The sequence below is a fragment of the Cyanistes caeruleus genome, chromosome 15 (assembly GCF_971803275.1).
Source record: "Cyanistes caeruleus chromosome 15, bCyaCae1.hap1.1, whole genome shotgun sequence".
NCBI lineage: Eukaryota > Metazoa > Chordata > Aves > Passeriformes > Paridae > Cyanistes > Cyanistes caeruleus.
Window position 1 is genome coordinate 1803728 of NC_141715.1, and position 23801 is coordinate 1827528.

General features: G+C 58.2%; 1 protein-coding gene and 1 long non-coding RNA gene across 8 annotated transcripts in view; one reads left to right on the forward strand and one right to left on the reverse strand.

Annotated features, from left to right (window-relative positions):
• The window catches only part of ABLIM3 (actin binding LIM protein family member 3), a 44090-nt gene that overhangs the window by 16340 nt on the left and 3949 nt on the right, over positions 1-23801 (reverse strand). For 4 of the 7 annotated variants that reach the window (XR_015276637.1, XM_086851490.1, XM_086851491.1 and 1 more), the window contains exons 2-4: positions 3647-3784; positions 1333-1516; positions 1077-1189 (exon numbers count right to left, since the gene is read on the reverse strand). Coding sequence is in view for 4 of the 7 variants with exons in the window: in XM_086851490.1 (XP_086707616.1) it covers positions 1077-1189; positions 1333-1516; positions 3647-3784 (435 nt within the window). In the remaining 3 variants the exon portion in view is untranslated. Of the gene's footprint in view, positions 1-1076; positions 1190-1332; positions 1517-3646; positions 3788-23801 lie in introns of all 7 variants that reach the window. The other 3 variants (XR_015276638.1, XR_015276639.1, XM_086851494.1) reach the window with 1 other exon arrangement.
• On the forward strand, positions 14944-16687 carry LOC147650325 (uncharacterized). The gene is made up of 2 exons (XR_015276786.1): positions 14944-15660; positions 16522-16687. It is a non-coding gene; the product is annotated as an uncharacterized LOC147650325 (long non-coding RNA).

Genomic DNA, 23801 nt, shown 5'->3' on the forward strand with positions numbered 1-23801 from the left:
AAGCAGGGGCAGACAGCCCATCCCAAATCCCCGCCTAACGGGGGGAGGATTTCTGAGCCCTGCAAAAAAAGCAGGATCCGCTCCCTCCTTCAGGTCCTGCTGCTTTGGGGTTGTTTGCAGGGCTGGGGCTGCAGGGAGAGGCTCGGCATCCTCTTCCTAGGGATGCTTTCCCTATGGAACGCACCAGCAGCGCGCACAGCTCCCCTGTCACCCTGCTGGTGGCAGTGCCAGGGCCACCGGGGCGGTGAGGGACGCGTGCGGTGGGGCAGGCTCATTCTCATTCTCATTCTCATTCGCATTCTGCCTGCAGCTGCCATGAATAAGGCATGGTGTCCTCAGGTAACCCCGCTCCAGGGCCGGAGGAGCGCCGGGAGGGGATGGGGAGGGAGAGGAAGGTGGGAGGGAGGCAGAGCTTGGCTCTGGACAGCTCCAGGAGCCCATGCAGGAAGATGGGGGAATTCCTGTCCTTGGGCTCATTCCAACCCTGACACCATCGAGGGCTGAGGGGGGGCTCACAGGGGGTTCATCAGCACCAACCCTGCCACCAGCAGTGTCCCCATGGTGACTGGGTGACAAGGACCACGGTGACACCCAGGACTCTGCGTCAGGCACTGACCTCCCTGGCAGGAAGGGAAGGTCCTCCCAACCTGGGCTCAAAAGCAAGGCCAAACCCACCCAAAAGAGCTTGTCCATCACTCCAGTGGACTTTGAGGGGCTCCCAGGGCACGGGGATGAGCAGAAAACAACCTTTCAGTGCTGTGACAGTCCCAGGAGTATCCCCAGGGCAGCCACTGGAAACAAGGCAACTGTCTGCGAGCAAAGCCAGCCCAGAACCTGCCCATGAGCTCAGACAGAGCCTGCCAGGGTGGTGGCACCTGCCCAGGTCACAGACAGGCCAGGGGAGTTTCCAACAGCAGTGGTGAGCTGCAGTCCTGGCTGGAGCCTCAGGACTGCCCCATCCCTCCTCCCAAACCTCCGTGGCTCTGCAGGGATGCTCAGTGGCCCCAAAGCCTGTCCTGCCCCCCTCTCCAGGGTCCCTCTCTTTGTACCCAGCACAGCACAGCACTCAAACTTACGGCTGGGCCCGTGGATCTTGATGGGCTTGGTGCTGAGGAGGGAGTGGGAGCAGTTTTGGCAGACGCAGTCCTTGCCGCTGAATGTCACCTTGTCTCCGATGGGGAACGGCTTCCTGCGGCCAAGGAGAGGTGGGGAGGGGTCAGCTGCTCATCTCCCTCCACACGGTGCCCTCCTCCTCTCCCGGGGCCAGCAGGGAGCTCCAGGAAAAGGCATCTCCAAGGGGGACACCGACCCTTGGTGACAGCTTCCACTCACCTGCAGGTGCTGCAGACGAAGCACTTGGGGTGGTAGGTCCTGCCCAGGGCAGAGATGACCTCGCCGGTGATGAAGTCCCCGCAGCTGTCACAGCGGGTCCCGTAGAGCTGCTGGTAGTCGTGGGTGCAGATGTACTCCTGGTTCTTGAAGAAGAAGCCCGACTGGGCCAGGTCGCAGCCGCACACTGGGGAGAAGGACATGCGGCCATCGCGGCAGGTCCGGGATGCCTGAGCCGGCTCTGCCGCCTCTCCAGCTTCCTGCAGGAATCTCCGAGGGTTTCCCGTGCCAGCCGAGCTCCCGGGCCTCCCCCGGCACCACAAGATGTCAGTGTTGGGCTGTGGGACGGGGCGGCTCCCGCAGGGAATCCCATTGCCGGGAGGGAAGCCTGCACTGCAGCGCTCCTGCAGCACGCACCGACAGCTCGGGCATCCCCTCCCGGAGCTGCTGCACCTGCCCGGGGCTCGGCCCCTCCGCCTCGCACCCCGCTGGTGGCAGCAAGATGAGGACAGGGGTGTTAAAGAGCTGGGGGTGCCCTAGGGACAGCTGGGGAGAGATCTGATCTCTGCCCTGGGACACGGCTGCCTCTGGTGGGCTCCACGCCCCGGACACGGAGCCGTGCCGGGAGGGAACAGCTCCCGGGAACGCTGGGCTTGGAGCTCTCCCTGCTCGTTATTCCAGAGGTGTCCAGCCCGGCCTCGCTCCCTTCCCTGCTGTGGGAAGTGTGGGTGGTGCACAGCCCATCACTGTAATCCAGGCAGACGTGGCCAGCCCTGGCCTCAGCATCATCTCCCTCCCTCCCTCCCACGGCTTCTCCAGCCAGAGGGACCTGGAGAGAGGCAGATCCTGGCCGAGGATGCTCCTGTGGGATCCCCTGCCCTGCGAGGTGACAGCGTGCAGAGGGGATACAGAGCGACCTGTTGCCACAGCCCACCGTGGTCTCTGCTTTGTCCTTCAGCCCCCTCTGTGCTGTCCCTGCACCCCGGCCAGCCCCAGTGACAGGGGACAGCTGCACCCGCTGCTGCAGGGCCCTTGGGGGCAGAGATGCAGCTCCTGTCCTGTGAGCATCCCTTGGCCGAGCTGGGGGTACCCAGCAGGGGCAATTTGTGTATCCCAAATATCCTGTCAGCAACCAGGGCCGGGCCAGCAGCTCGGGGACAGCATCAGGAAGCAAATCCAAGATCAAATGAGGCTGCTGTGTGCCCTGTGCTGTGGGAACAGCGCATCCCATGGCTTCACTCCTGTGCCAGCTCCTGGGGACACATCAGGGACAGGCAGTGGGGCTGGAGCCAGCCAGAGGTGGCAGGAGGTGAGAGCTGCGAGGGAAGGTGAGACAGGAGGATTTCCTCTCATTATTTATTCCCTTTCACTTGGAAATCGGGCAGTGAGCGCTGCCAGGCTCTCCCTGCTGGCTCCCGGGCCCTTTGAAGCTGTCTGAGCTCTTTGTCTGCACGCTCGGCTCCTGCTGGATCCTCCACGGCCGAGCTGGGAAAGGGCAGGAGGCTCAGCACGGGGCCCTGCAGGTGCAGCTCAGCCCCGAGGGCATCCCGGGACAGGTCCCCCTTCCCAAAATCCTGGGGCTGTCCACCCCATAGGGGACAGGGCTGCAGCAGGGTGGGGACAGCCCGGGAAGTGTCACCTCCAGCCAAAACCTCTGTTCCCTGGCAAGGAGCAAAGTGTGACCAGGGGCTGGGGATTATGCTTAGCACCGGGAGCTTGGAAGACCAGAGGCCTTTAAAAAGCCCTGGAATGGGGAATTTTACAGCCTGCAGAAGCTGGTTGAGAGCAGCTGCTCCAATAAAGAAGCTGAGGAGCCCTTCAGCAGCAGCAGCTCTGCACCATGAGCTTTACAGCCCTGCAGCCCTCCTCTGGTGCTCCAGGAACATCCAAACAACCTCTCTGCTCCACTCCTGCCAGCCCTGGGGGCCACCAAGTCCCAGCTGCATCCCATGGGCAGGTGACAGGGATGTGTCACCCAGCCCCAGCTTCAGCAGGAGCTGCTCTGGGCATGTCCCCACCTCTCTGCTCTCAGCCAGGCTGGCAGTGCCTCGTCCCCCTTCTCCTCCCCCTGCTTCGGGAGCAGCTGGAGGACACAGTGACCCCCCCAGACACAGATGGGCACGTTTGGGACCTGCAGGCTGCTCCAGGGTAGTGACACTGGACACCCCTTCACTGGCTCTGGCATCACTCAGAGCCCCACCACATCCCCCTGCAGCTGCCACCCCAGCAGTGTGACCACAGCTCACAGGGCCAGCTAGGTTTGTCCTCAGGGCTGTGGGACAGCCAACCAGCAGCTTTTTGGGGATCCTTATCCTACCTTGGCAGGTGAAGCAGCGGATGTGGAAGTGGTTGCTCTGCACACGCACGACCTCGCCCTTGCAGGTGTCCCCGCAGCGATAGCACTGGATGGCAGAGGAGCTGCTCCCAGGGGTGTAGGGGTTTTGCTGATAGGGAACTGCTGGCAGAAAGGAGGGAGAGCAAAAGGAGAGAGGGGAAGGGTCTGTTAGGATTTGGTGTCACTGCACCGAGCTCAGTCTGGTGGCTGTGGTGGCCATGGGACATCAGGCCAGCACTAAGGGAAAGGAACAGCACTGAGGCTCTGAGATGGGAGCCCAGCCCTCTCTGAATCTGGGATTTCCCTGCCCCACAAAAGAGGCTCATGGGTCTGCAGTCCCAAACTCTGCACAGGTCAGCCTGTCCCTGCATGGACAAGCAGGTCACAGCATCATCCCAGAGCTGCCCAGATGCTCTCCTGTCCCAAACACGGGACCCTGCAAGGAGCAGTGCTGTGCTCAGCCCTGGGGGCTGCTCACCCTCTCCCACACAGCCCAGCGAGCTCTGGCTTGGCAGCAGCACGGGAAGGAACTGCTGTTTTTTTGGAGCTTCCACTTGTTTGCTTAGGAGCTGGAGGAAGAAGTCATTTGTCAAGGAGCTTTCAAACATCACAGCAATGGAGCACTTGGCCCTGCTGGGACTGTCACCTCCTCAGCAAGGAGTGGCAGCCCAGTCCCACGGCTCCTTCCGGAGCGTGGAGCCTCTGGAAGGAGCTGGGGGCTGCAGGGGAGGGCAAAAAGAGCTGGATTTCTCCTGCTGGGGTTCACCTCCACTCCTCACCCCCTCTGGGAGCATCACCCAGGGTAAAGCCCTCCTGCTCCCTGCGAATCCCTCTGCTGTCTCAAGGCAATTCCCAAACACGAGGAGAGAACAGAGCAGCTCCTGCTTTCCCTGCCCCACCTGGGAGTGCCTGGGCTGTGCAGGAGCTCCAGCCAAGCTGACACCACGCCACCACTGCAGGATTTATTTGCTGTAAGATTTCTGAAAGGGAGTCACAATCTGGGCAAGTCGAGCAGCAAAAAGGAGGATTTCAGTGGGCCAGAGCTTTTCTGACCCAGTGCTGAACTGCATTCCCAGGAACAAGAGAAGCAGCTGATTGAAAGGCAGCCTGTGAAGTCCCTCCAGAGCAGGGAAGAAGGGGCACAGGACAGAGGAGATCACTCATCAGAGGCTCCTCGCTCACCGAGGGGCAGATCAAGTGACAGGGAACAGAAACAGCCCATTATCAGCTTCAAAAGCCAAGCAGGAGAAGTCAAAATGACATTGAGACTGTGTCACAGTAAAATCCCATTCCCTGTGCCAAGTGCCCAGAGACACAGCGCTGCTTCCCTCCGGGAAATGGGCTGAACCTCCTGGAGCCGCTGGGAATGGGCTGCGAGGGAAGCTCTGAGTGCAGAGCTCACACTCCAGCCTTGACTTCCAAGAACTTCCAAGAGCTGCTGGGACTTCCCCTCCCCACAAGCCAAGAGCTCTCAGAGGTACCTGAGGCACTAAGGGATGCCAAGTGCCAGCAGAGGAGTGACAAAAGGGGAGTCAGGCCTGGAGCTAGCCCAGCAGAGACTAATTAGTCTCGACCTAAATTCCTCTGAGGTCCCAAATAAAACGAAGGGAACCCCCACCCAAGGGACACCAGCCCTGGGAGCAGGAGTCCAGCATCTCCTGTGATGGTTACTGGTGGTGATGGGTGCCCAGGAGCTCTGCAGCTGCCTGAGGGGACCAAGAGGATTTCCTAAGGCTGGAATACATCAGGGATCTTCTCTGCAGGGGTCTCCAGCAGAGCAAGAGTTACAGAGCTGAAACTTCCTCCCACGCACCCACTGCTCACACCCTGGCCCAGAATGAAGCCAAGCCCTGGGACACAGCCATGGAAATCCACAGAGCTGGGAGAGGAAAGCGGGACAGAGGCAAGGGGGAAAGCCAGGGATTCACCCACACTTAAACATTCAAAATAAAGCAAGGGGGAGGACAAAAATAATAATGATCTATGTCGGAACACGCAGGCATCACTTAGTGCAGGCTCCTGGTCTCCAGGGAAAACTTCCTGGTGTCCATAGCAACACATCACCAAGCCCTTGCCTTGGTCTGATGGGAGGAAGGCAGAGGAAAAAGAGCTGAGGATGGGAAAGACGCTTTTAGCTGTGCTCCAGCACAGGCAGTGTGGATCTGAGGCAGTCACTGCTGGCTCAGGGCAGCCTCACCCTCCCTCTGTGTTCAGCGCTACCCAAAGCTCCCTGATTTGTGCTTAACCTCCAGGCTGGGCTGGAATTTTGGCCGGGAACATTGCAGCATTGTGTGCCTGTGTTCCAGGCAGCAGCTGCCCGCCTGGTGGCCCCGTGCAGGAAGTATTACACATCCCACAGCCCCGAGCACAGGGCCAGCTGAGCGGGGCAAAGCTCATTACACCCAAATAATCCACTAATAATGTAAGTAGCATTAGTGGCCTCGCAGGCTGGGCTGCAGCAGGCGTGGAGAGGGGGTGGGAGCTGCCCAAGGAATGCCATAATCTGCCCCCAGCTTGCTCCTGTTGTGCTCAGAGCTGGTTTGGGCCAACAATTCATGCGTTTGTGCTCCATTCTCAGTGCAAAACGCGCCCAGGACAGGCTCCTGTGGGGCTGTGCCCGTGTCCTGGTGGGTCCCTGATGGGCTGTGGGTGCAGGCAGGCAGGGAACTGCCATGGGGCTGCGTGGGCACTCGACAGATTTCCCACTGATCCGGATTAAGGTGGCACCTCCGGTCAGGGATTGCTGCCCTGGGGTCAGGCAGCGGTGGCTGTGCACAGCCAGAGTGTGACCTGGCCAGGGGGACAGCCCCCAAACACCCCCAAACAGCCCCCAGGGCTGTGCAGAGCAGCTCTGTCCCCCAGGAGGCTGCAAGGACCCTGCCCAAGGGCTGCTCCAAGCCCACAATCCGCAATTCCCCCTGTGCATCCCTGGGCAATCCCCCTCCTTCGGTTCGGGAGGGTCAGCGACCTTGTTTGTTTTCCTGCACGGCCCTTCACCAGACAGCAGCAGGGTGGGGAAATCTGAACCTCTGCAACACTTTGAGCACTTCAGGACTGGAAGGATAACAGGGGATGATTTCCATCTGCCTTGGAGGGTTTGCTGTTCACCACCAGCACAAATAACAGGGCACAAACCCCACGGGGGCACAGAACAAGCTCCAGCAGCAGCTTGGCTTCCAGGCAGCCCCAGACCCCACAGCCCCACATACCCGAGCAACAGCAAACCAGGAACAGCTTTCCATAAGCACCCAGAGGCATTTTTAAAGATCCATCCTTCCTTCCTTACTGGGACCAGAGCAGGTGATGCTCTTTTCCCACCCATTTCCCCCTCCCAGCCCATTGGCCCTCCAGGAAGGTCTGTCAGGGAGAAGCTGCTCCAGGTGGGGTTTGGATCATTATCCACGTTTGTGACACAGCATTTCCACAGGAAGATGGACATGCCTGGCTTAATTAACTGCCAGTAATTAATATTTACACAATGCTGGGAGAGCCACAGGTGAAGGGGACTGTGGAAAAGCGAAGCCTTCACCCTGAAATGAACAAGGAGAGGCAGTGCCAGCGTGGGAAATTGAGTTTGGGGAGTGCCAGGGGTGATGCAGGGACTGAGAGCTGGCACCTACAGCAAAGGGGTGCCAGCATGGGATCCAGCCCCTGGAATGTGTAGGGAGATGTGGGTGCCACCATGGGATGGATCCAGCCCCTGGAATGCTGGATGTCAGGTGGATGCTGGGGGAGCAGTGCAGATGATGCTGGGAGGAATCTTCACACCTCCATGGGGCTGAACTCCCTTCCCACCGCTTCCCACCGCTTCCCACCGCTTCCCACCGCTTCCCACTGCTTCCCAACTCTGCCTGGCAGCCAGCAGTTCCCCACCCCTTCCCCTGCAGGGTCCCTGAGGCTGGAAATCCTCAGAACCCTGGCTGGGGTGGGGATGCAGCTGCAGTGGGGAGGGAGGAGAACTGGGCATTCCCGGTGGGCATTCCTGGTGGGCATTCCTGGTGGGCATTCCTGGTGGGCATTCCCGGTGGCATTCCTGGTGGGCACGGCTGGCAGAGCCCAGGAAGGGCCGATTCCCAGCTCAGGGGCTCGGGAAGAGGAAGCCCAGCCTTGAGGCTGAAGGCTGAGGCAGTGACTGGCCAGGAAGGAATTCTGCTGGAAGCACTGCAGGCTGAGGGAGAGGCTGGGATGGGACAGGGCTGGGCTGGGGGCACAGAGCGAGGTGAAGGAAACCTCTGCTGGGATATGGGGACAAGGAGGGGGCTCTTCAGGAGCCTGCACCCCAAAACCCACTGCAGCAGGGATCCAGGGTGACCTGGCTGGCTCCAAGGGGTGGTGAGGGTGAGGGGGAGGATTTCCCATCCAGGCTGTGTCCCAGGGGTGGCTGGGGAGGAAGGGTGGGAACTCCAGGGCCACGGGATATGGGTTTCTCATCAGCAGCGGGGCCAAAGGCTCCTGCCTGCTGTCCTGCAGCAGCCAGGGCTTGGCTGCAGCCATGAAAACGCCTTGGGAAGGAAGGGGAGGATGGGCTGGGAGCCAGATGATGCTGGTCCTTCAGCAGGCACAGGAGAGCCTCAGCCTGTGGGGCTGCCTTGACCCCGGCATGGGGAATGTGCCTGATCCAGACACGGAGTCAGAACTAACGAGGCTGGAAAAGATCTGGGAGCCCATTGAGCCCACCCCAGGTCCCTGCTGAGGAGGGGACAGTGGGGGTGCCAGCGGTGAGGTGGGGATCCAGCTAAAGGATCAGCCAAATCACCCCCAAAATAAAGGGCAGGAGCAGCAGTTGAGTTGCTCAGCTCTGCTGGTGAATCTGGCCCTGCATGGCCATCTCAGTGCTCAGGCCACTGCTTCCCACGGAGCTCCTGCAGATAAAATCCATTTCCATCAAGGAGAAAATGCCAGATTTACCTTTGGACAAAAGATTTTCTCTCCTGATCCTTCCCCTCAGTAAAATCCAGAAGCATCACATGGTTCCTTATTTAATATTTACATTTTTAACCTGGGGCAGGCTGAGGGCTCCTGAAGGGCTGGGAACAGGTACCAGGGATCTGCTGTGGGATGTCTGCACTGAATCCATGAGGGCTGGGCTGGGACAGGCACTGGCAGTGTGGGACAGTGGGCACAGTTCACCCAGAGCAGGCACTGGGCTGTTCCCAAAGCTGCCACTCAGCTCAGAGTGTATCCAGGTGGGATTGTGCACCCCCTCCTGTCCATGCCAGCCTCTCCTGCCTCCCATCTGTGCCTTCCAGCTCAAACCCCTCCACTGCCACAGCTCCTAATCCAGCCCTGGGCATCCCTAATTAGATCAGGACTAATTACTGCCCCCACCTGCCTCACACTGTCCCCTTGCTGCCACTCCCTGCGTGGGACACAGGGCACAGACGAGCTGTGGGTGCCATGGGGATGGCACCAGGGGGCTGCAGTGGCACATGCCACCGTGGCAGAGGGCACGGAGCTGGGGGTGGCACCAGGGAGGGAACACCCTTCAGCTGGGACTGCAGTGAGCGTGGCTGGATGTCACAGGTGCCCCATGAGGTGCCAAAAGCACCACGAGGGCACGGCAGGACATGGTGCCAGGGTGGCAGCTGGGTCACACGGGGACACGCTGCAAAAAGAGAGAGGAGGGAGGTCAAAAACACCCAGAGGAGACAAAGGAGGGAAGGAGATAAGGAGAAAAATCAAGAGGATGGAAGGAAAACAAAACAAAAAAACCCCAAGCCCCAAACCCCCCAAAACAACAACCAAAAAAACAAAAGAAAAATAAGGGGAAAAAAGCCAGAGCCCTGCCTGCACAGCAGAATTTGCTTCTGGCTGCGTTTGTGGAAATTATTCTCCAAAATGAGTGTGGAGGAAGCTGTGATTGTCTTCCCATGCTGACCTGGCCGGGGGCAGCTGCCCGTGCCTGCCTGCAGGATGTTTACTTCCCACACAGGCAGTGCTGGAATGCGCCAGGGAAACCCAGAAACCCCTCAGGGGCTCAGCAGCTTTCACCCCCAGCCCCATTCCAGCAGCAGCCTCGGGTGTCCTAATGAGGGATCTGGGTTCAGCCTGGTTTGCTGCAAACACCGACTGCTGCTGGGATTTTCTCAGGTTCCCAAGAAAAAGAGGAAAAAGTTTTTTTCCTAAATCTCTCTGGTGGGAGATCTGATGAGCTGAGTGCAGACAACAGAAAGGCACAACAGAGCTCCTGAGCTTGCCCAGGCTGACAGCTACGCCCTGGGCTGTGCAGAGCCAGGGAACACGCTGTATCCCGAGAATTCCACTGGATCCCACCCTGGCAGCGGCCAGGGAGCACCACGGGAACCTCCTGGACCATCCCCACACACAGGGCTGCAATGGCACCCCCAGACAAGAGAGGAGGCTGAGCATCCCCTTCAGCATTCCCTGAGCATTCCAAGGCCTGAGCACCCTCTCCATGGAGAAATTCCTGCTGTTGTCCAACCTGGAACAGCCTGTCTCATCCTGTCGCTATCTGGGAGAACTGACACCTTCCCTGTCCTGGAAGGACCCTGCCAGGGTGGCTGTGTGGGGACTGGAGGAGGAAGAGGAGACAATTCCAGGCGTGGCAATTTGGGGGTCACAGAGCTCGGGAAGGGGCTGGAGCAGGGGAGGAGACCCTGGATGATTGGAAATTCCAGTGCACAGTTCCCAAGGGATCCCTGTGCCCTGCACGAGCCTTCCTCCCATCCCCAGCTGGATCAGCTTTTTCCTGGTTAACACTTGTACAGCTTGTCATGGCAACAGGATCCCCTGGAACTGCAGCTGCAGCCAGGGCTCCTGCTTTCACACATTTGTCTCTCTGCAGACACCACGGGAGCCCCTCCCAGCAGAGCTCTGGGCTCCACAGCCCCAAACTGGGAGTGACTGGGAACCCCAAACTGGGAGAAACTGTGACCCCCCCAAACTGGGAGTGACTCGGAACCCCAGACTGGGAGAAACTGTGACCCCCCCAAACTGGGAGTGACTGGGACCCCCACAAGAGGCTGCTGCCTGTCTGCCCATGCCAGGTCCCTCAGCTGGGATGGAACTGGGACTTGGGGAAATATACTCCTGGCTACTGCTCAGCTCTGCTCCCGACACCGTGTTTGCACCAGGAACTGCTCTCCACAAGGATTATCCACAGAATTCCAGAGTTATTTCAGTTGGAAAAGCCCTCCCAGCCCATCAAGTCCAGGCTGTGCCCCATCCCCACCCTGTCCCCAGCCCAGAGCACTGAGTGCCACCTCCAGCCCTTCCTTGGGCACCTCCCGGGATGGGCACCCCAAACCTCCCTGGGCAACCCCTTCCAAAGCCTGAGCTCCCTTTCCATGGGGAAATTCCCCCTGCATTCCCAGCAGGCCTGGTATTTCCAGAGTGTGAGGCTGGAGATGAAGAGCCCAACAGGAACAGCAATAAATCTCCAAAAGGCTCTGCTCAGATTTCCCAGGAACTGCTTAATTCCCCTCCCTATTATCCCTGACAATATCTTAGCAGTTCTTGGTGTCTTGGGGAGAGGATGAGAAAGGATGGATTGCATTTTAATTAATAATTACTGAAATGCATGGCTGCCCAGCACAGGAGCCATGGTGAGCCTGGAGCAGGAGCTGTGCCCAACAGAGGGGACAGCACAGCTGTCCCCAGGTGCCACAGGGCTGGTGGCAGCTCCTGTGCTGGGGTGGGTCCCCAGAAGAGCTGTGAGCAGCCCCCTCTGCCCCTTTCCCAGGCAGGAGCATGGACCCCACAGCTCTGCAAACCCCTCCTTTGAAATCTCTGTGAGGACTTGAGCTGAAGCCCTGCTCTGACACAGGTCAGGCTCAGGGAGCGGGGCAGTGATGGGGGAGCTGCCCTGGTGGGGACAGGTGACACCAGGTGTGGCACAAACCCAAGCCTTTCACACACAAAGCGTGGCCAGGAGCGTGGCAGGAGCCACAAACGCCTTCCTGCCCTCACCTCCTGCACGTTCCCTGCCTGCTGCAGGTGTTTGCTGCGGCTCCAGCAGCTCCTGCAGCCCCAGCAGATGTGCAGCACGCCCTGAGATCGGCATTTTGGGCTGCAGGAAGGTTCACTGGAGGCAGCTGAGGAGGGAGCCCCGCTGAGAGGCTGGAGATGGGATTTCCTCCTCACATCTGGTACAGCTTAAAAACCCTGGCCTGAGCTGTTGTGGATGCAAACAGACAGGGCAGGAGTGAGGGGGTGTCGGGGGATGGTTCTGGGGAGAGGGACACAGCACCCCAGGACAGGGATCTGGGTGAGCACAGATCCCACAGTAACACATGGCTGTGCTTGGTGGCCCTCTGTGGGCCCCAGGGGCAGCAGGACCAGCTGAGGCCACAGGCTGGAGGACACCACACCACAGCCAGTGTCTGGCCAAGGACTGGGAGCAGCCTCCCTGTGCCCTGCTGGACCTGCCACACACAGGAGACACGGTCCCAGCCCCAAATCTCCTGTGCTGCAGAGCAACTACATCTGAAAGGCATCCTCACATCCCCTCCTGCACTGTGCTCATCCCACGGCCAGGCTGGGACTTGGAGCAGCCTGGGATAGGGGAAGGTGTCCCTGTGCATGGCAGGGGGTGGAACAAGATGATTTTTAATGTTCCTTCCAACCCAACCCGTTCAGGGATTCTGTGACATCCCTACTGCATCCCACCATAAAAATGTGGGGCCAAACCTGAGCTGCCACTGCCTGCAGGAGCTCTGGGCCACACCAGCCTCCCTCCTGCTGCCCTGGCAAGGTGGGCTCGAGGGGCACAGCCCCCTTGGCAGACAGACACTGGACAAAATCCATCTCCTCCCCTGGATTTGGTTCCTGAGGCCTGACAAATGTGAGGAGCCCCAGCCAGCTCACCCAGCCAGAGCAGGAGGGGTGGCCTTGAGTGAGGCTTGGAGCCAGCCCCAGCCCACAGGATGCTATTTGTAGCTCCAGCTGGGCTGGACAGGTTTTGGGGGCTCCATGCAAGGGGCTACGCTCGGGTCCTAAAGTTGAGGGATGTGCAGAGTAGAAGAATCTAAACTCGAGGTCCTGGCCAAAAGCTGAAAAGCCTGAGCTCATCATTTTGCTGAGGCCAGATTTCCTGCTGAACAGAGGCTGTGTTTAGTGCTGGGAGACAGTCCTGGCTGTGTGGGAGTGCAGGGAGCCCGGGGGCACTGTCCCCTGCTTGCCAAAACCCACCCACCAGCACCCCCAGCCAGGCTGGGGCAGCCTGGGCGAGCTGGAGCACAAGGGACCCATCCCAGCTGAAAAACCCCCTAAAAACCCCAAAGAGAAAGCAGCCAAGGGGTTCTCTGAGGAAGAGAAAGGGCAAAGGAGCTGTCAGATGGTGGCATCTCCTGCTGGGCGCCGTGGAGGCAGTGCCAGGGTGGCCGGGACAGGAGGTGACACAATGGAAACATTCAGGCTCGCTGCTCACATGAACAGCCGGAGACAGGCAGGACAGAAAGGAGCTTATTCCTGGCTGCTGCAGGAGGGATTTGCTGTTTGCTGCTGCTGTGTTTTGTGTTTGCAGCTTCCCGTATGGAAATGCTTTTTCCCTTTAACCTCCACCCACCAGCCCGGTGGATTTCGGTGCCGTTTCCCAAACATATGGTGCATCCATCAGAGACATAAAGGCTGCTATATTTAAAATATTACAAAAGAAAAGCCAGGAGCTGACATTTTTAAACTAGGGCAGCGTCTGAGAGGGAGAAACGTGGGGATTTAGGATTTTCTCTGCCAGATCAGGGAAGCAGCCCCGTCAGATGAGGCAGAGCCAGGTTGGCACCTCGCCACCTTGCAGCAGACTGTTGCTTCCAGAGTCTGGGAGTGCTTTTGGGAGAGGATCCTCCTGCTCTGTCCCTGCCTGCTTCCAAGGAGCCTGGATCCAGCACATCCCTGCCCTGCTGGCCGGGTTTGGTGTCCAACTGAGCCTTGGCCGAGGCAGAGTGCACTGAGCTCAATTCCTGCCTGGTTTCTCCTGTTGATTCTCTGGGGGGCTGAGAACCTCCTGAATTCCCCCACGAATCACTCTGAGCCTGCAGCATCATTTATCTGGCCACAAACACTGTGAGGGAGACAAACTCTTGCCTGTTTTATAAACCCTGAGGCTCCTCCACGTCTTTTCTCCAGGCTGGAGCCGCTTTCTCCCATTCTGCAGAGCGCAGAGCATTCCCTTGTTTTATTTTAAACCCTATTCCTGTCGGTATTGTAAGTCCAACCTGGGAGACTGCGTCACAGCCAGGGAATGAGGGGTGTTGGATTTGCTATTTTTAACTCTTTCTACTCCGGGGAGCCAGCTGAAATCGAATCCCCATCCAGAGGCACTGTATGGATATGAATGCAACAAAATGGGAATTTGGGCTGGGGGTGACAGCTGGCAAAGCAAGCCCTGGCGTCACCGAGGGGACAATGTCCCCAGAAATAGGCTGCAGGGCAGGGATATTTGTAACAGAGCCCTCTCAATGCCACCAGCACGAGAGCAGCAGCCCCCAGCCAGGCCCATTCCAGGGGATGAATTACAGCTCAGGGCTTGGGGCAAAACTCCAGCAGGAACTTCTCTGGCTGGCTCCAAATTCCTCCAAGCGCTCTTACAGCCTGGGAAGGTGCTTTCTGAAACAACTGGGAGTTCTTTCAGATCTGTGGCAGCAGCAAGGAGGGCACTGCCACATCCCCCTGGAGCCCTCCTGAACCCAACTCTCTGCAAATGATGGGGTTGGGAGAGATGAAATCCACTCCTGCAGTCCCCTAACACAGAGCATCCCCTAGAAATGGTGCAAAACCCTCAGAGGGGAGCTGAGCAGAGCCTCCAGGGGCCCTGCACAGAGGGTGTTTACTGCTTCTTAATCTACTGTGATCCCCTCTCTAATGCTGTTAAAGGCAGCAAATGGAGCCTTTAAGTGGCCCTGAAAAGATTGTCCCGGCTCCCCAGGGAGTTCATTTGAGACAGCTGGCCTTGCATGTGGGTGGCAGAGGTGGATGCAGCAGGTGGGGGGACAGGGACATGCCAGGGACAGCCCCATGGCCACACAGTTTGGGTTGGAAAAGATCTCTGAGGCCATCAAGCCCAGCCTGTCCCCAGCCCAGAGCACCGAGTGTCACCTCCAGCCCTTCCTGGGACACCTCCAGGGATGGGCACTCCTCCTGTGGTGCTCCAGGCACCATGAGCAGTGCAGGACAGCACAAGGCCTCAGGACAGGCTCTCTGACCCACAGGGTCCTTAGGGTAGCGTTGGAAAACCCCACATTCCTGACCCTGATTCCATCTTTCCGACCCCATCCTTCATGCTGGGCTAAAACCCCGCGGGACAGAGCTCTGGGGAGCCCACACAGCCCCTGGCCACTGCCAGGGCCAGCAGAAGGGGACCCTGGGCAAGGTGGTGCCAGGCTGGTGACAAACAGCACCCGAGGCCTCTCTGAGGCACCGCCTCACCTGGCACAGCTGGAAGCTGGCTTCAGAGGCAGGGAAAGGCAGGGACGGGCAGGGGATTTGGAAATGTGAAAGGGATTGGCAGGAAATGTGCCAGAGCAGGCTGGAGTGGTCACAGGCCGGCCCTGGGAGCCAGCCTGGGGCTGGTGGCACCTGCCAGGCCTGCCTGTCACCAGCACACACGGCTGGGCCTGGCATCCTCCACAGGCTCCATCCTGCTGCCCCAGGAGAGGCTGGGCCACCCCGGGCTGGGCCCTGACAGCTTCTGGTCTCCTCCCAAAGCCACCAGGGTCCAGCTGCTGCCTGGTGTGGCTGCAGCTGGCCGGGGATGAAGCTGTCCCCATGAAAAGGCCGCGGTTTTGGCTCTCCCTGCCATCTGTATTTGTGTATTTCCCACACCAGCAGCAGCAGGCTGGGCTCCAGCCAGGCTCAGGATGAGCTCTCAGACATCTTCCCAGCACTATGAACAGCTTCATAATTTCTTTTATGGCTCCCCCAGTGCAGTCCCAGCACCTGGATCATCACAGACCAAACTGACACTCCTGAGACAGCAGGGATGGGGCCTGCGTTCCAGAAACATCCAAAAGCTCCCTCACCTGTGGGGTCCAGCAGCCCAGGTGAGGCCAAAACCCCACACCCTGAAAGGCAGCAGGAGGTTTGCCATGGCCCCAGCACAGAATGTGTCCCCAGAGCTCTGCCACAACCTCCCAGCTCTCCCTGCCCTCCCTGAGGTGTGCCTGCTGCAAAAACAAGGAGATAAAATAATTCAGTGTGGCCCCAACAGTGAACAGAGCCCAGTTCATGGCTGGAATCCCCTTCCAGCTTGTCCTGCTGGTCACCTCCTCCCTGCAGGATGTCCCCACCCTCTGAGCCCTCCACCTGCACTAAGGCTGCAAAAGTCACCACAGTGGCCCAAGGGTGGCCAGGACTCCACCAAACCCAAGCCAATCTCAGTTTCCACCCCAGGCAAGTGCTGCTGAAAGCCCCCACATGGATTTTGGGAGTTTTGTCTTCCCTGCCTGGGATGCTGCAGGGGCACATTCTCCTCCTGTGCCCTCACTCCAAGCTGGGCAGAGCCAGGCCCAGGAATGTGGGAGCAGCAGAGGGAAGCTGGGATGTGCTGAGTTCTCCATGTGGGACCCCAGGAGAGGAGCAGAGCTGCTCCTGAGGCTGCCCTGCCTTGGCAAGCTTCTCTCTGAAACACAGACTTGAGCTTGCACATGCCCAGACATCTGCCCCAGGCAGGCAGCAGGACACACATGCACAAGCAAATTTGGCAACTTGATGTGAGTTAAATGTGCATTTAATTGAGATTTATAGGGGAACTTGCAATAGCAATTGATTATCAAAATCAGATTATTTATGGAGGTTTAGCAGCTATACAGGAGATTAATGCTGGTTGCAGAATAAATCCTCAGTAAATGTATGTTTCCCCAGTAATCAGCTAATAACACGTCATCCTAATTATCTCCTGAAAGGGGCCCAGTGATTCTGACACACACTGCAAGGAGATCTTGTCATCTGCAAATCGCCACCAGAAGGCCACAAGCAGCTCTTTCTCCACACCCACAGGGACTCCTGGTGCTGCAGCAGCTCCTCAGCTCTCCTCAACCAGTGTTTGCTCATTAAAAAATATTTATTGAAGGTTTTATTGGCATGTTTCTGGCAGCAATAAAGCCGTGCCATGCAGGCAACCCTGCACCCCAGCCCTATCCGGAGCTGCTGAGGGCTCAGTGCTGTCCCCTCCTCTCCCCAGATGTCAGGATGTGCCACAGGGCTGTCCCCAGGGAATTCCATCCCTGGGAGGAGGTGGCAGATGCCCCCTGGGAGGGGCAGGAGGGTGCTCTGCCTCTTGCCATGGCCAGGGCAGGCACAGGACCACTGCTGTGGGATGCAGAGATGCTCTGGCAGTCACCATGGCAACCCCAGTACACAGCCAGGAGAACAAAGCTGCCAGGAGAGAAACAGGAGAAGGGAAGAGAAAAGGAAGGTGGGGTGGAAGGAAAATAAAAAGCAGGAAAGGCAAAGGAAAAAGAGCAAAGGCTGGGGCAGGAGGGAGCCATGGGGAGGGAAAACAGCTGAGGTGGAAGATGGAGCTGCCTTGAGGCTGCTCCCCTTGGGATGACCTTCAGCAGAGGCAGCCTCTGAGTGCACCACTGAGACATTTTCTGTCTCCTTCCACTGTCCCAGCAGAGGACCCCTCCAGGACATGGCCTGTCCCCCTGCCAGTGTAAATGTCTCACTGTGGTGCAGGAGGGGACACTGCCAGAGACTCCAGAGGAGCCCTGAGGCAGCTCGGACCTCGGAGACCCTCAGGGGATGGATGGATGGATGGATGGATGATGGATGATGGATGGATGGATGGATGGATGGATGGATGGATGGATCCACACCAGGCTGGGGCTGGCACAATGAACTCCCCTGGGCAGATGGAATTCCTTCCCCTCCTCCTTCCCAGACTCGTGCTCTCCTTGGCTCCAGCGTTCAGAATCCAAAGGAGGGGGAGCTCCGGGCAGGCAGACAGGGCTGGCTCCTGCTGAAAGCCTTTGGTGCCTTTCATCAGGGCTGGGGAACAAACAGCCTTGGACTGGCGGGCTGGCAGCGAGTCCTGCTGCTCATGGGCCACAGGGATTGAGTCCTACCGAGGCCTGGAGAGGCTCCTGGAGCAGGGGCTGGGCAGGGTTAAAGGAATAAAGCAGGGATTTATTAAAAGCCCTTCCAAGGATGCACCTTGGGCACTGCAAGAGCCCGGCCCGGGCTGCACCCAGGATGGGCCCTGGCTCAGGAGTTTCACCCTTGGATCAGTTCTGGTCCATTTCCAGCTTGGGGTGAATTGTGCAATTCCAGCTGCAGGTGATGCAGTCCCATCCTCCCAGGCTGCTCTCCTCAATTCGCTGCTGGTTGCACTTTTTGGGCCTGGAGCTGCAGCGCTGTCCTTGGCTGTGGGGCTGGAGAAGGATTGTTGTGTGTGCCTGAGCTGTGAGGAGACCCTGCTGACACTTTGTGTGGAGTTCAGAGTTCTGCACCAGTGCAGAGGCTGGAAAATAACACAGCTCAAAGTGAAGGCATCAGCACACCTGGGCAGGGTGGGTTTAGCCCTGTCCATCCCACCTCTCCCTGAGTAAATAAATCCATCTGTGTACAGGAGAGCTCCAGAGATCCTCTTAACCCTCGGCGCTGCCCTCAGTGCTGCGGGCACAGGAACTGGAGCATTCCTCGTTAACAAACCCATTCATGCAGCTCAGCTCACCCACACCGAGGTCACGGCTGCCTTCCCCGCTGAGATGTCCCTCCCAAGCCGAAGCGACAGACTGTCCCTAAGAGCCTCGGGATGCCACTTCGCCCAGCTCCTCATTAGCGACAATTAACAGGCAATCAATGGGCCCGGCGGGGCTGGCACTTTCCAGGGAACAAGTCCCCTTTCAGCGAGGGGGAAAAATGAGCATGGCTTTATTGTGCTTTTGGTTAAGTGAGCCAAAACCCGCCTGCCAGGGAACACAACTGTGTCCCAAACTGGACCCTTGCTGCCACCTGGCCAGCCAAGCAGGCAGAGAGGGCTGGGGCTGCTGTGGGTGTCCTCTCTTGGCCAGCTGTAGTGTCCCCTCATGGCCAGCTGCAGGTGTCCCCTCCTGGCCAGCTGTAGTGTCCCCTCATGGCCAGCTGCAGTGTCCCCTCATGGCCAGCTGTAGTGTCCCCTCATGGCCAGCTGTAGTGTCCCCTCATGGCCAGCTGCAGTGTCCCCTCATGGCCAGCTGCAGGTGTCCCCTTATGGCCAGCTGTAGTGTCCCCTCCTGGCCAGCTGCAGGTGTCTCCTCATGGCCAGCCCTCCCTCTGGACACCCGTGGGATGCTCCCAGCCAAGGGCAGGCAAGGTGGGAGCAGGGACCAGGGGCAGAGTCATGGAATGGTTTGGGTTGGAAGGGGGACTTTAAAACTCATCTCCTTCAACCCCCAGCCATGGCAGGGACAACAATCCCAGGCTGTTCCAAGCCCTGGCCAACCTGGCCTTGGCCACTTCCAGGGATCCAGGGGCAGCCACAGCTTCTCTGGGCACCTCTGCCAGGGCCTGCCCACCCTCCCAGGGAACAATTTCATCCTAATATCCCATCTAACCTCACTCTTAGTCAATGGGAAGCCACTCCTGTCACTCCATCCCCTGTAAATTGTCTCTCTCCATGTTTCTTCAGGCACTGGAAGGCCACAACTGGGTGATCCCAAAGCTTCTCTTCTCCAGGCTGGACAATCCCAAGTCTGCCAGCCTTTCCTGTGCTGGGAGCCCAGAGCAGGATGCAGCACTCCAGGTGGGGAGGGGGATGGACACTCTCCAGCCAGGCTGGTGCTGCTGCTGGCTCAGAACCACCCACAAGGACCAGGCAGGATCTCTCCAGCTTCACTATTCCCTGGAGCTTGGCACTGCTAACCCTCCACAGCCTCTGCTTCCCTGGGTTCCTGTCTAGCTGAGGGAGGGAAAAAAAGCTAAAAAAGACAAGAAAGCAAGAGGGAGACGGCCTGGATGTGACAGGCTGGCGGGTGTGACAGAGGAGCCTTGAGAGCAGCATTTTTTCCCTGCAGTTGGAGCAGGGGCAAAGCCAAGCAGCGTTTCCCAGCTGCCTGCACCAAACAGAGCCACCTGCACAGAGCTTTTCCTGCCAGGGGCAGAGCTGGGGTGGGCAGCGGCACCTCAGGGGTTTGGGAGGACAGACAGAGCAGAGCTGATGGCTCCTGCCACATTCCCAGGATGGGAAACTCTTGTCATCCCTCCAGCTACGGTTCCTGCTGCACAAGGGGAGCAGCTGACTCCACGCTGTGCCTGCCAGGGGCTGGGGCTGGGGGGCTTCACACCCCAAAGAGAGGTTACAGGGCTTTGTGCCACTGGATATTGGGACCACAGGTCCAGGCCAGCCTGAGGACAAGACAGGACCCGTGGGGATCAGCAGCGGCCACAGCAGACTCCACCAGCTCTCCAGGGGATCCAGAGGAAGGATCTGGCAGATCTCTCAGCTGATGAGGAGCACTTTGTGCCCAGTGGCTGTGCTGCACCAAGGGAAGCCAAAGCAATTAGCATTTCTTGGAGACACTCTGGAAAATTTCCCCTGAACGATGGGGAGAGCTGCCACAAGCACAGCGAAAGGCCTGGAGCCACCTCCCAGGTCCTGTGCTGGCAGTGCCACATGGCAGAGCAGCACTGTCCCCCTGCAGGGCCCTCCAGCCAGGTCCTTCCTGAGCCCCATCCCAGCTCCAGCACCCTCAGATCCGAGCCCTGGCCATTCCAAACCGCCAGGCAGCTCCCAGCGCCTTTCCCAGAGCACAGCCCAGCTGGGAAAGGCCACCTCAGGGAAATCCACCTCATCCCTCAGCTCCAGCCTGGAGGCAGGGAAGGAGCGGGGATGAGCTGTTTGGGAATCCCGCAGGAGCAGCAGCTGCAGCTGGCCGAGTCACGGATTATTTTTAACAGCTACTTGTAGAATGCAGCGAGCGCCTGCGGGAGACACGGCCCGAGCTGCTGCTCACCCCAGCCCTGTCCCCAGCACGTGCAAGGCACAGATCTCCCAGACAGGCTTTTTATAGGGTTTCCTGCTCCTGCTGGGCACGCAGCTCAGCGGCTCGGCACGGCCACACCACCTCCTCCCTCAGCAACCACTCACATGCCGCTCACCAAAGTCTTTCCATTCCCTCCTGAGCTGTTTCCTCTTCTCTCCTTATTAGGGATCCACCTACCTATCCATCTTCTCATTCTCTCCCCCTCTGTGGCTATTTTTAAGATGCCATAAAAGCTTTCAACGGGGAGCATCCTCAGGGAGGCAAGGGATTTTATATGTAGCCCATCAGAAGGAGTCATCACCACATAACTCACCACACAGGCAGTGACTTTCCTTTTATTTTTTTATTTTTTTTTCAAAAGCAGGGGAGGGGAGAACATCCACACTCAATCCCTCAGCTCTCCTTGGCCAGCTCATCCAGGCTGGGAAGGATCAGATGCAGCCCACTCCTCTCCCGGTGGGGCAGCTGGGCCAGATGGTGGGACACCAGTGCAAGTGCTCTCAAGTCACACCTGGGGGTGGATGAAGGGATGGTTTTGCTCCCTGATCAAAGGCTCCAAGCTGGGATCATCCAGCTTCATGCCTCAGCAGCTGCCAGCAGATGAAGGATGGCCTCCTTGCTGAGAGGAGGGCCATGGTTGTCCCTGTGTGCCCACACACCTCGGAGCTGCTCTGCTTCTTGGTTCATGGTCAAAAGGTGGGGGAAATTCCACCAAAACTGCCTCCAAAGGCACAGCCTGGACAGACAGATGGGATCAAAGTCTTCCTGATCCCCACAGGCACTGCACAACCCCACAAGCCCCTCTTTTCCCTCCCAGGGTGAGGAACCCCCTTCTTTTGGGTGATGCAGAGCCATGGAGGTGCTCCAGGAGTGGTTTTCACACACAGCTTTGTTCCTCCCTTCTCCTCTCAAGCTTTAAGGGCTTTGGCCAGGGGTGAAGCAAAGCCACCCTGGCCCATCCACCCTGCTGGGACCCTCTGTGCCTGCACTGGGAATCCAGGCTGGGAGCAGCTGGGACTGGGAGATCCCCACCACATGTCCCAGCAAGTGACTCTGAGCCACCAGACCCACCCAGTCCCCAAGAGGATTTAAAAATAGCTCCCATTCTCCAGCAAGAGCAATCCCTGGAAGTGTCCAAGGCTAGGTTGGGCAGGGCTTGGAGCACCCTGCCCTGTGGAAGGTGTCCCTGCCCATGGCAGGGGATGATACAAGAACTTTAAGGTCCCTTCCAGTCCTGGCCATCCTGTAATTCCATGAAAATTCCATGATCTCCAGGGCTGGCAGTACAGCTGGGATGTTGGGAAGGACAGGCAGGGCCTTTCACAAGCGAGCTGTTTCTGAGGGGGGCTGTTCCACAGGGCCTGGCACGTGGATTTGGGAGCTCCCACCGAGCCCTGCTCTACATTTGGCTTTTCTGATCCTGCAGCCTGGCTACATTTCTGAGAAACAGTCACGTAACTCACTGCTCTGAGGACAGGTCAAAGCCTGAAACTCAAACTCAGGCTGCAGCAGGCTCAGGCTAGGTTGAGGAAGGGTTTTTGAGGCTGGCATTGGCACCAGCAAAGCTTTTCCTGCCCCACAGCTCTCCAGAATGTGCCACTTGTTGCCAAGAACAACCAGAAGCCATCGGGATGGCTTCAGAGCTCAAACACCTGCTCCCCTCTTCCACTGCTGTGCTCCTCAGAGAAACCTTCCCACAAGGACTTTCCCAGTTCTGAGCCGTTTCCAAGACTCAGAAAGAAGCTGATTCAAAATGGAAGTGGAGTAAAATGTCCATGAACAGAAAAACAAATGATCCTCAGGGCTCTGCAGACCTTGCCAGGCCAGCAAGGGTAAGAAGAAAGGAAGGTCAGACAGGCTGGCTGAGGAAACCACAGCAGCAGCTCCTTTTTCTTTCTGCTCTCAGCCCCAGGCAGTGGAGAAAGCTCATCAATTCCCAGGCCAGGGCTTAGGCTGATACTGATAAAGCATTCAGAAAACTCCACCTGAGCTGAAAAATGCACACAGAAATGGAGGCCTATCAAATACCTGAGCCACCAGCAAATAAATGGGACCTGTGCAGCCGAGTTTGCTCCTGGGAGAGCTGGCTTTGGGCCTCTAAAGCCTCAGTCAGCCTTTCCTGAAAGCCAGGAGTGCTCCTGGGGGCTGTGGGGAAGTGCATTCCAGCTGTTCTGCTCCCCCAGGGATGCACTGAGCCCCCTGGCTCCAGAGGGGCTGGCCACAAGGGGACTTGGCACCACCAAATTCCCTGCTCCAGGCTTCCAGTCCCCCTGCCAGCCTTGCCCACAGCCAAAATCCCTCAGCCTTCCCTCCATTCCTGCATCCTTTTCATCCATCATTCCTCAGCCCAGCTCTTGCCATGACCACTCCACCCCCAGATGCTTTCTGGAGGTGCTGCAGCGCTCACAACTCAGGCACTGATGGATTTCAGAACTAAAAATATCAGATGAGGTGTTCTGAGCACTTCGTGATGGCCCCATCACGACAGGACTGCAGGGTCTGGGTGGGTTTTTCTTCCCTCCCTGCCAGCAAAGGCAGCAGCACATGGACTCCTGTCATCAGCCTGCTGGCATCCCAAACACTGTTATCCTGCTAAACCAGTCATCACTTGATGATTAGAAAATGTGCTCTTTATTTCAGAAGAGCACGCTAGGCCCTTGAAAGAATTCAATCGCTTCAATTGACCTTACAGAGCTCACTCCAAGGCCTGCAGGGCCGCTTGCCGTGGCTCCTGCTCTTCTCCAAGGGCCAGCTGCCAGGAATGAGGGTTTGAAAGAGCCTGGATGAAGCCTGGAGAGAGGACAGAGCCCATCCACCAGCCCAGGGACAGAGCTGCTGCCCGGGATCGGAATTCTCTGGCAGCAAAGTGAATGCAATGGGCGATTGTTCCTCTGCTAGGCTTCCCAGGAAAACAGGGAATGATTTGTTGTTTGTCAGTCAGGGTACTGAGAGGACTAAAATGTAGGCAGGGAGTCTGGGAGCTCCCCATGGTGCCCAAATTCTGGAAAACACCCTGCTCCTGACATGGACAGGCTGATTCCTCCGGGTTCCCTGCATTTCTGAAGGCTGGAAAGAACTCCCTGCAGGACCCTCCCAGCTCCTGCCCCAAAGGGTGGGGACACCTGGTGAATCACCTGCCTGAGGAGCAGAGCTGGAGCTCCCAGCGATGGGCAGCACCACGGGATTCCTCTTTAATTACACAGGGCCTTAATGGAGTT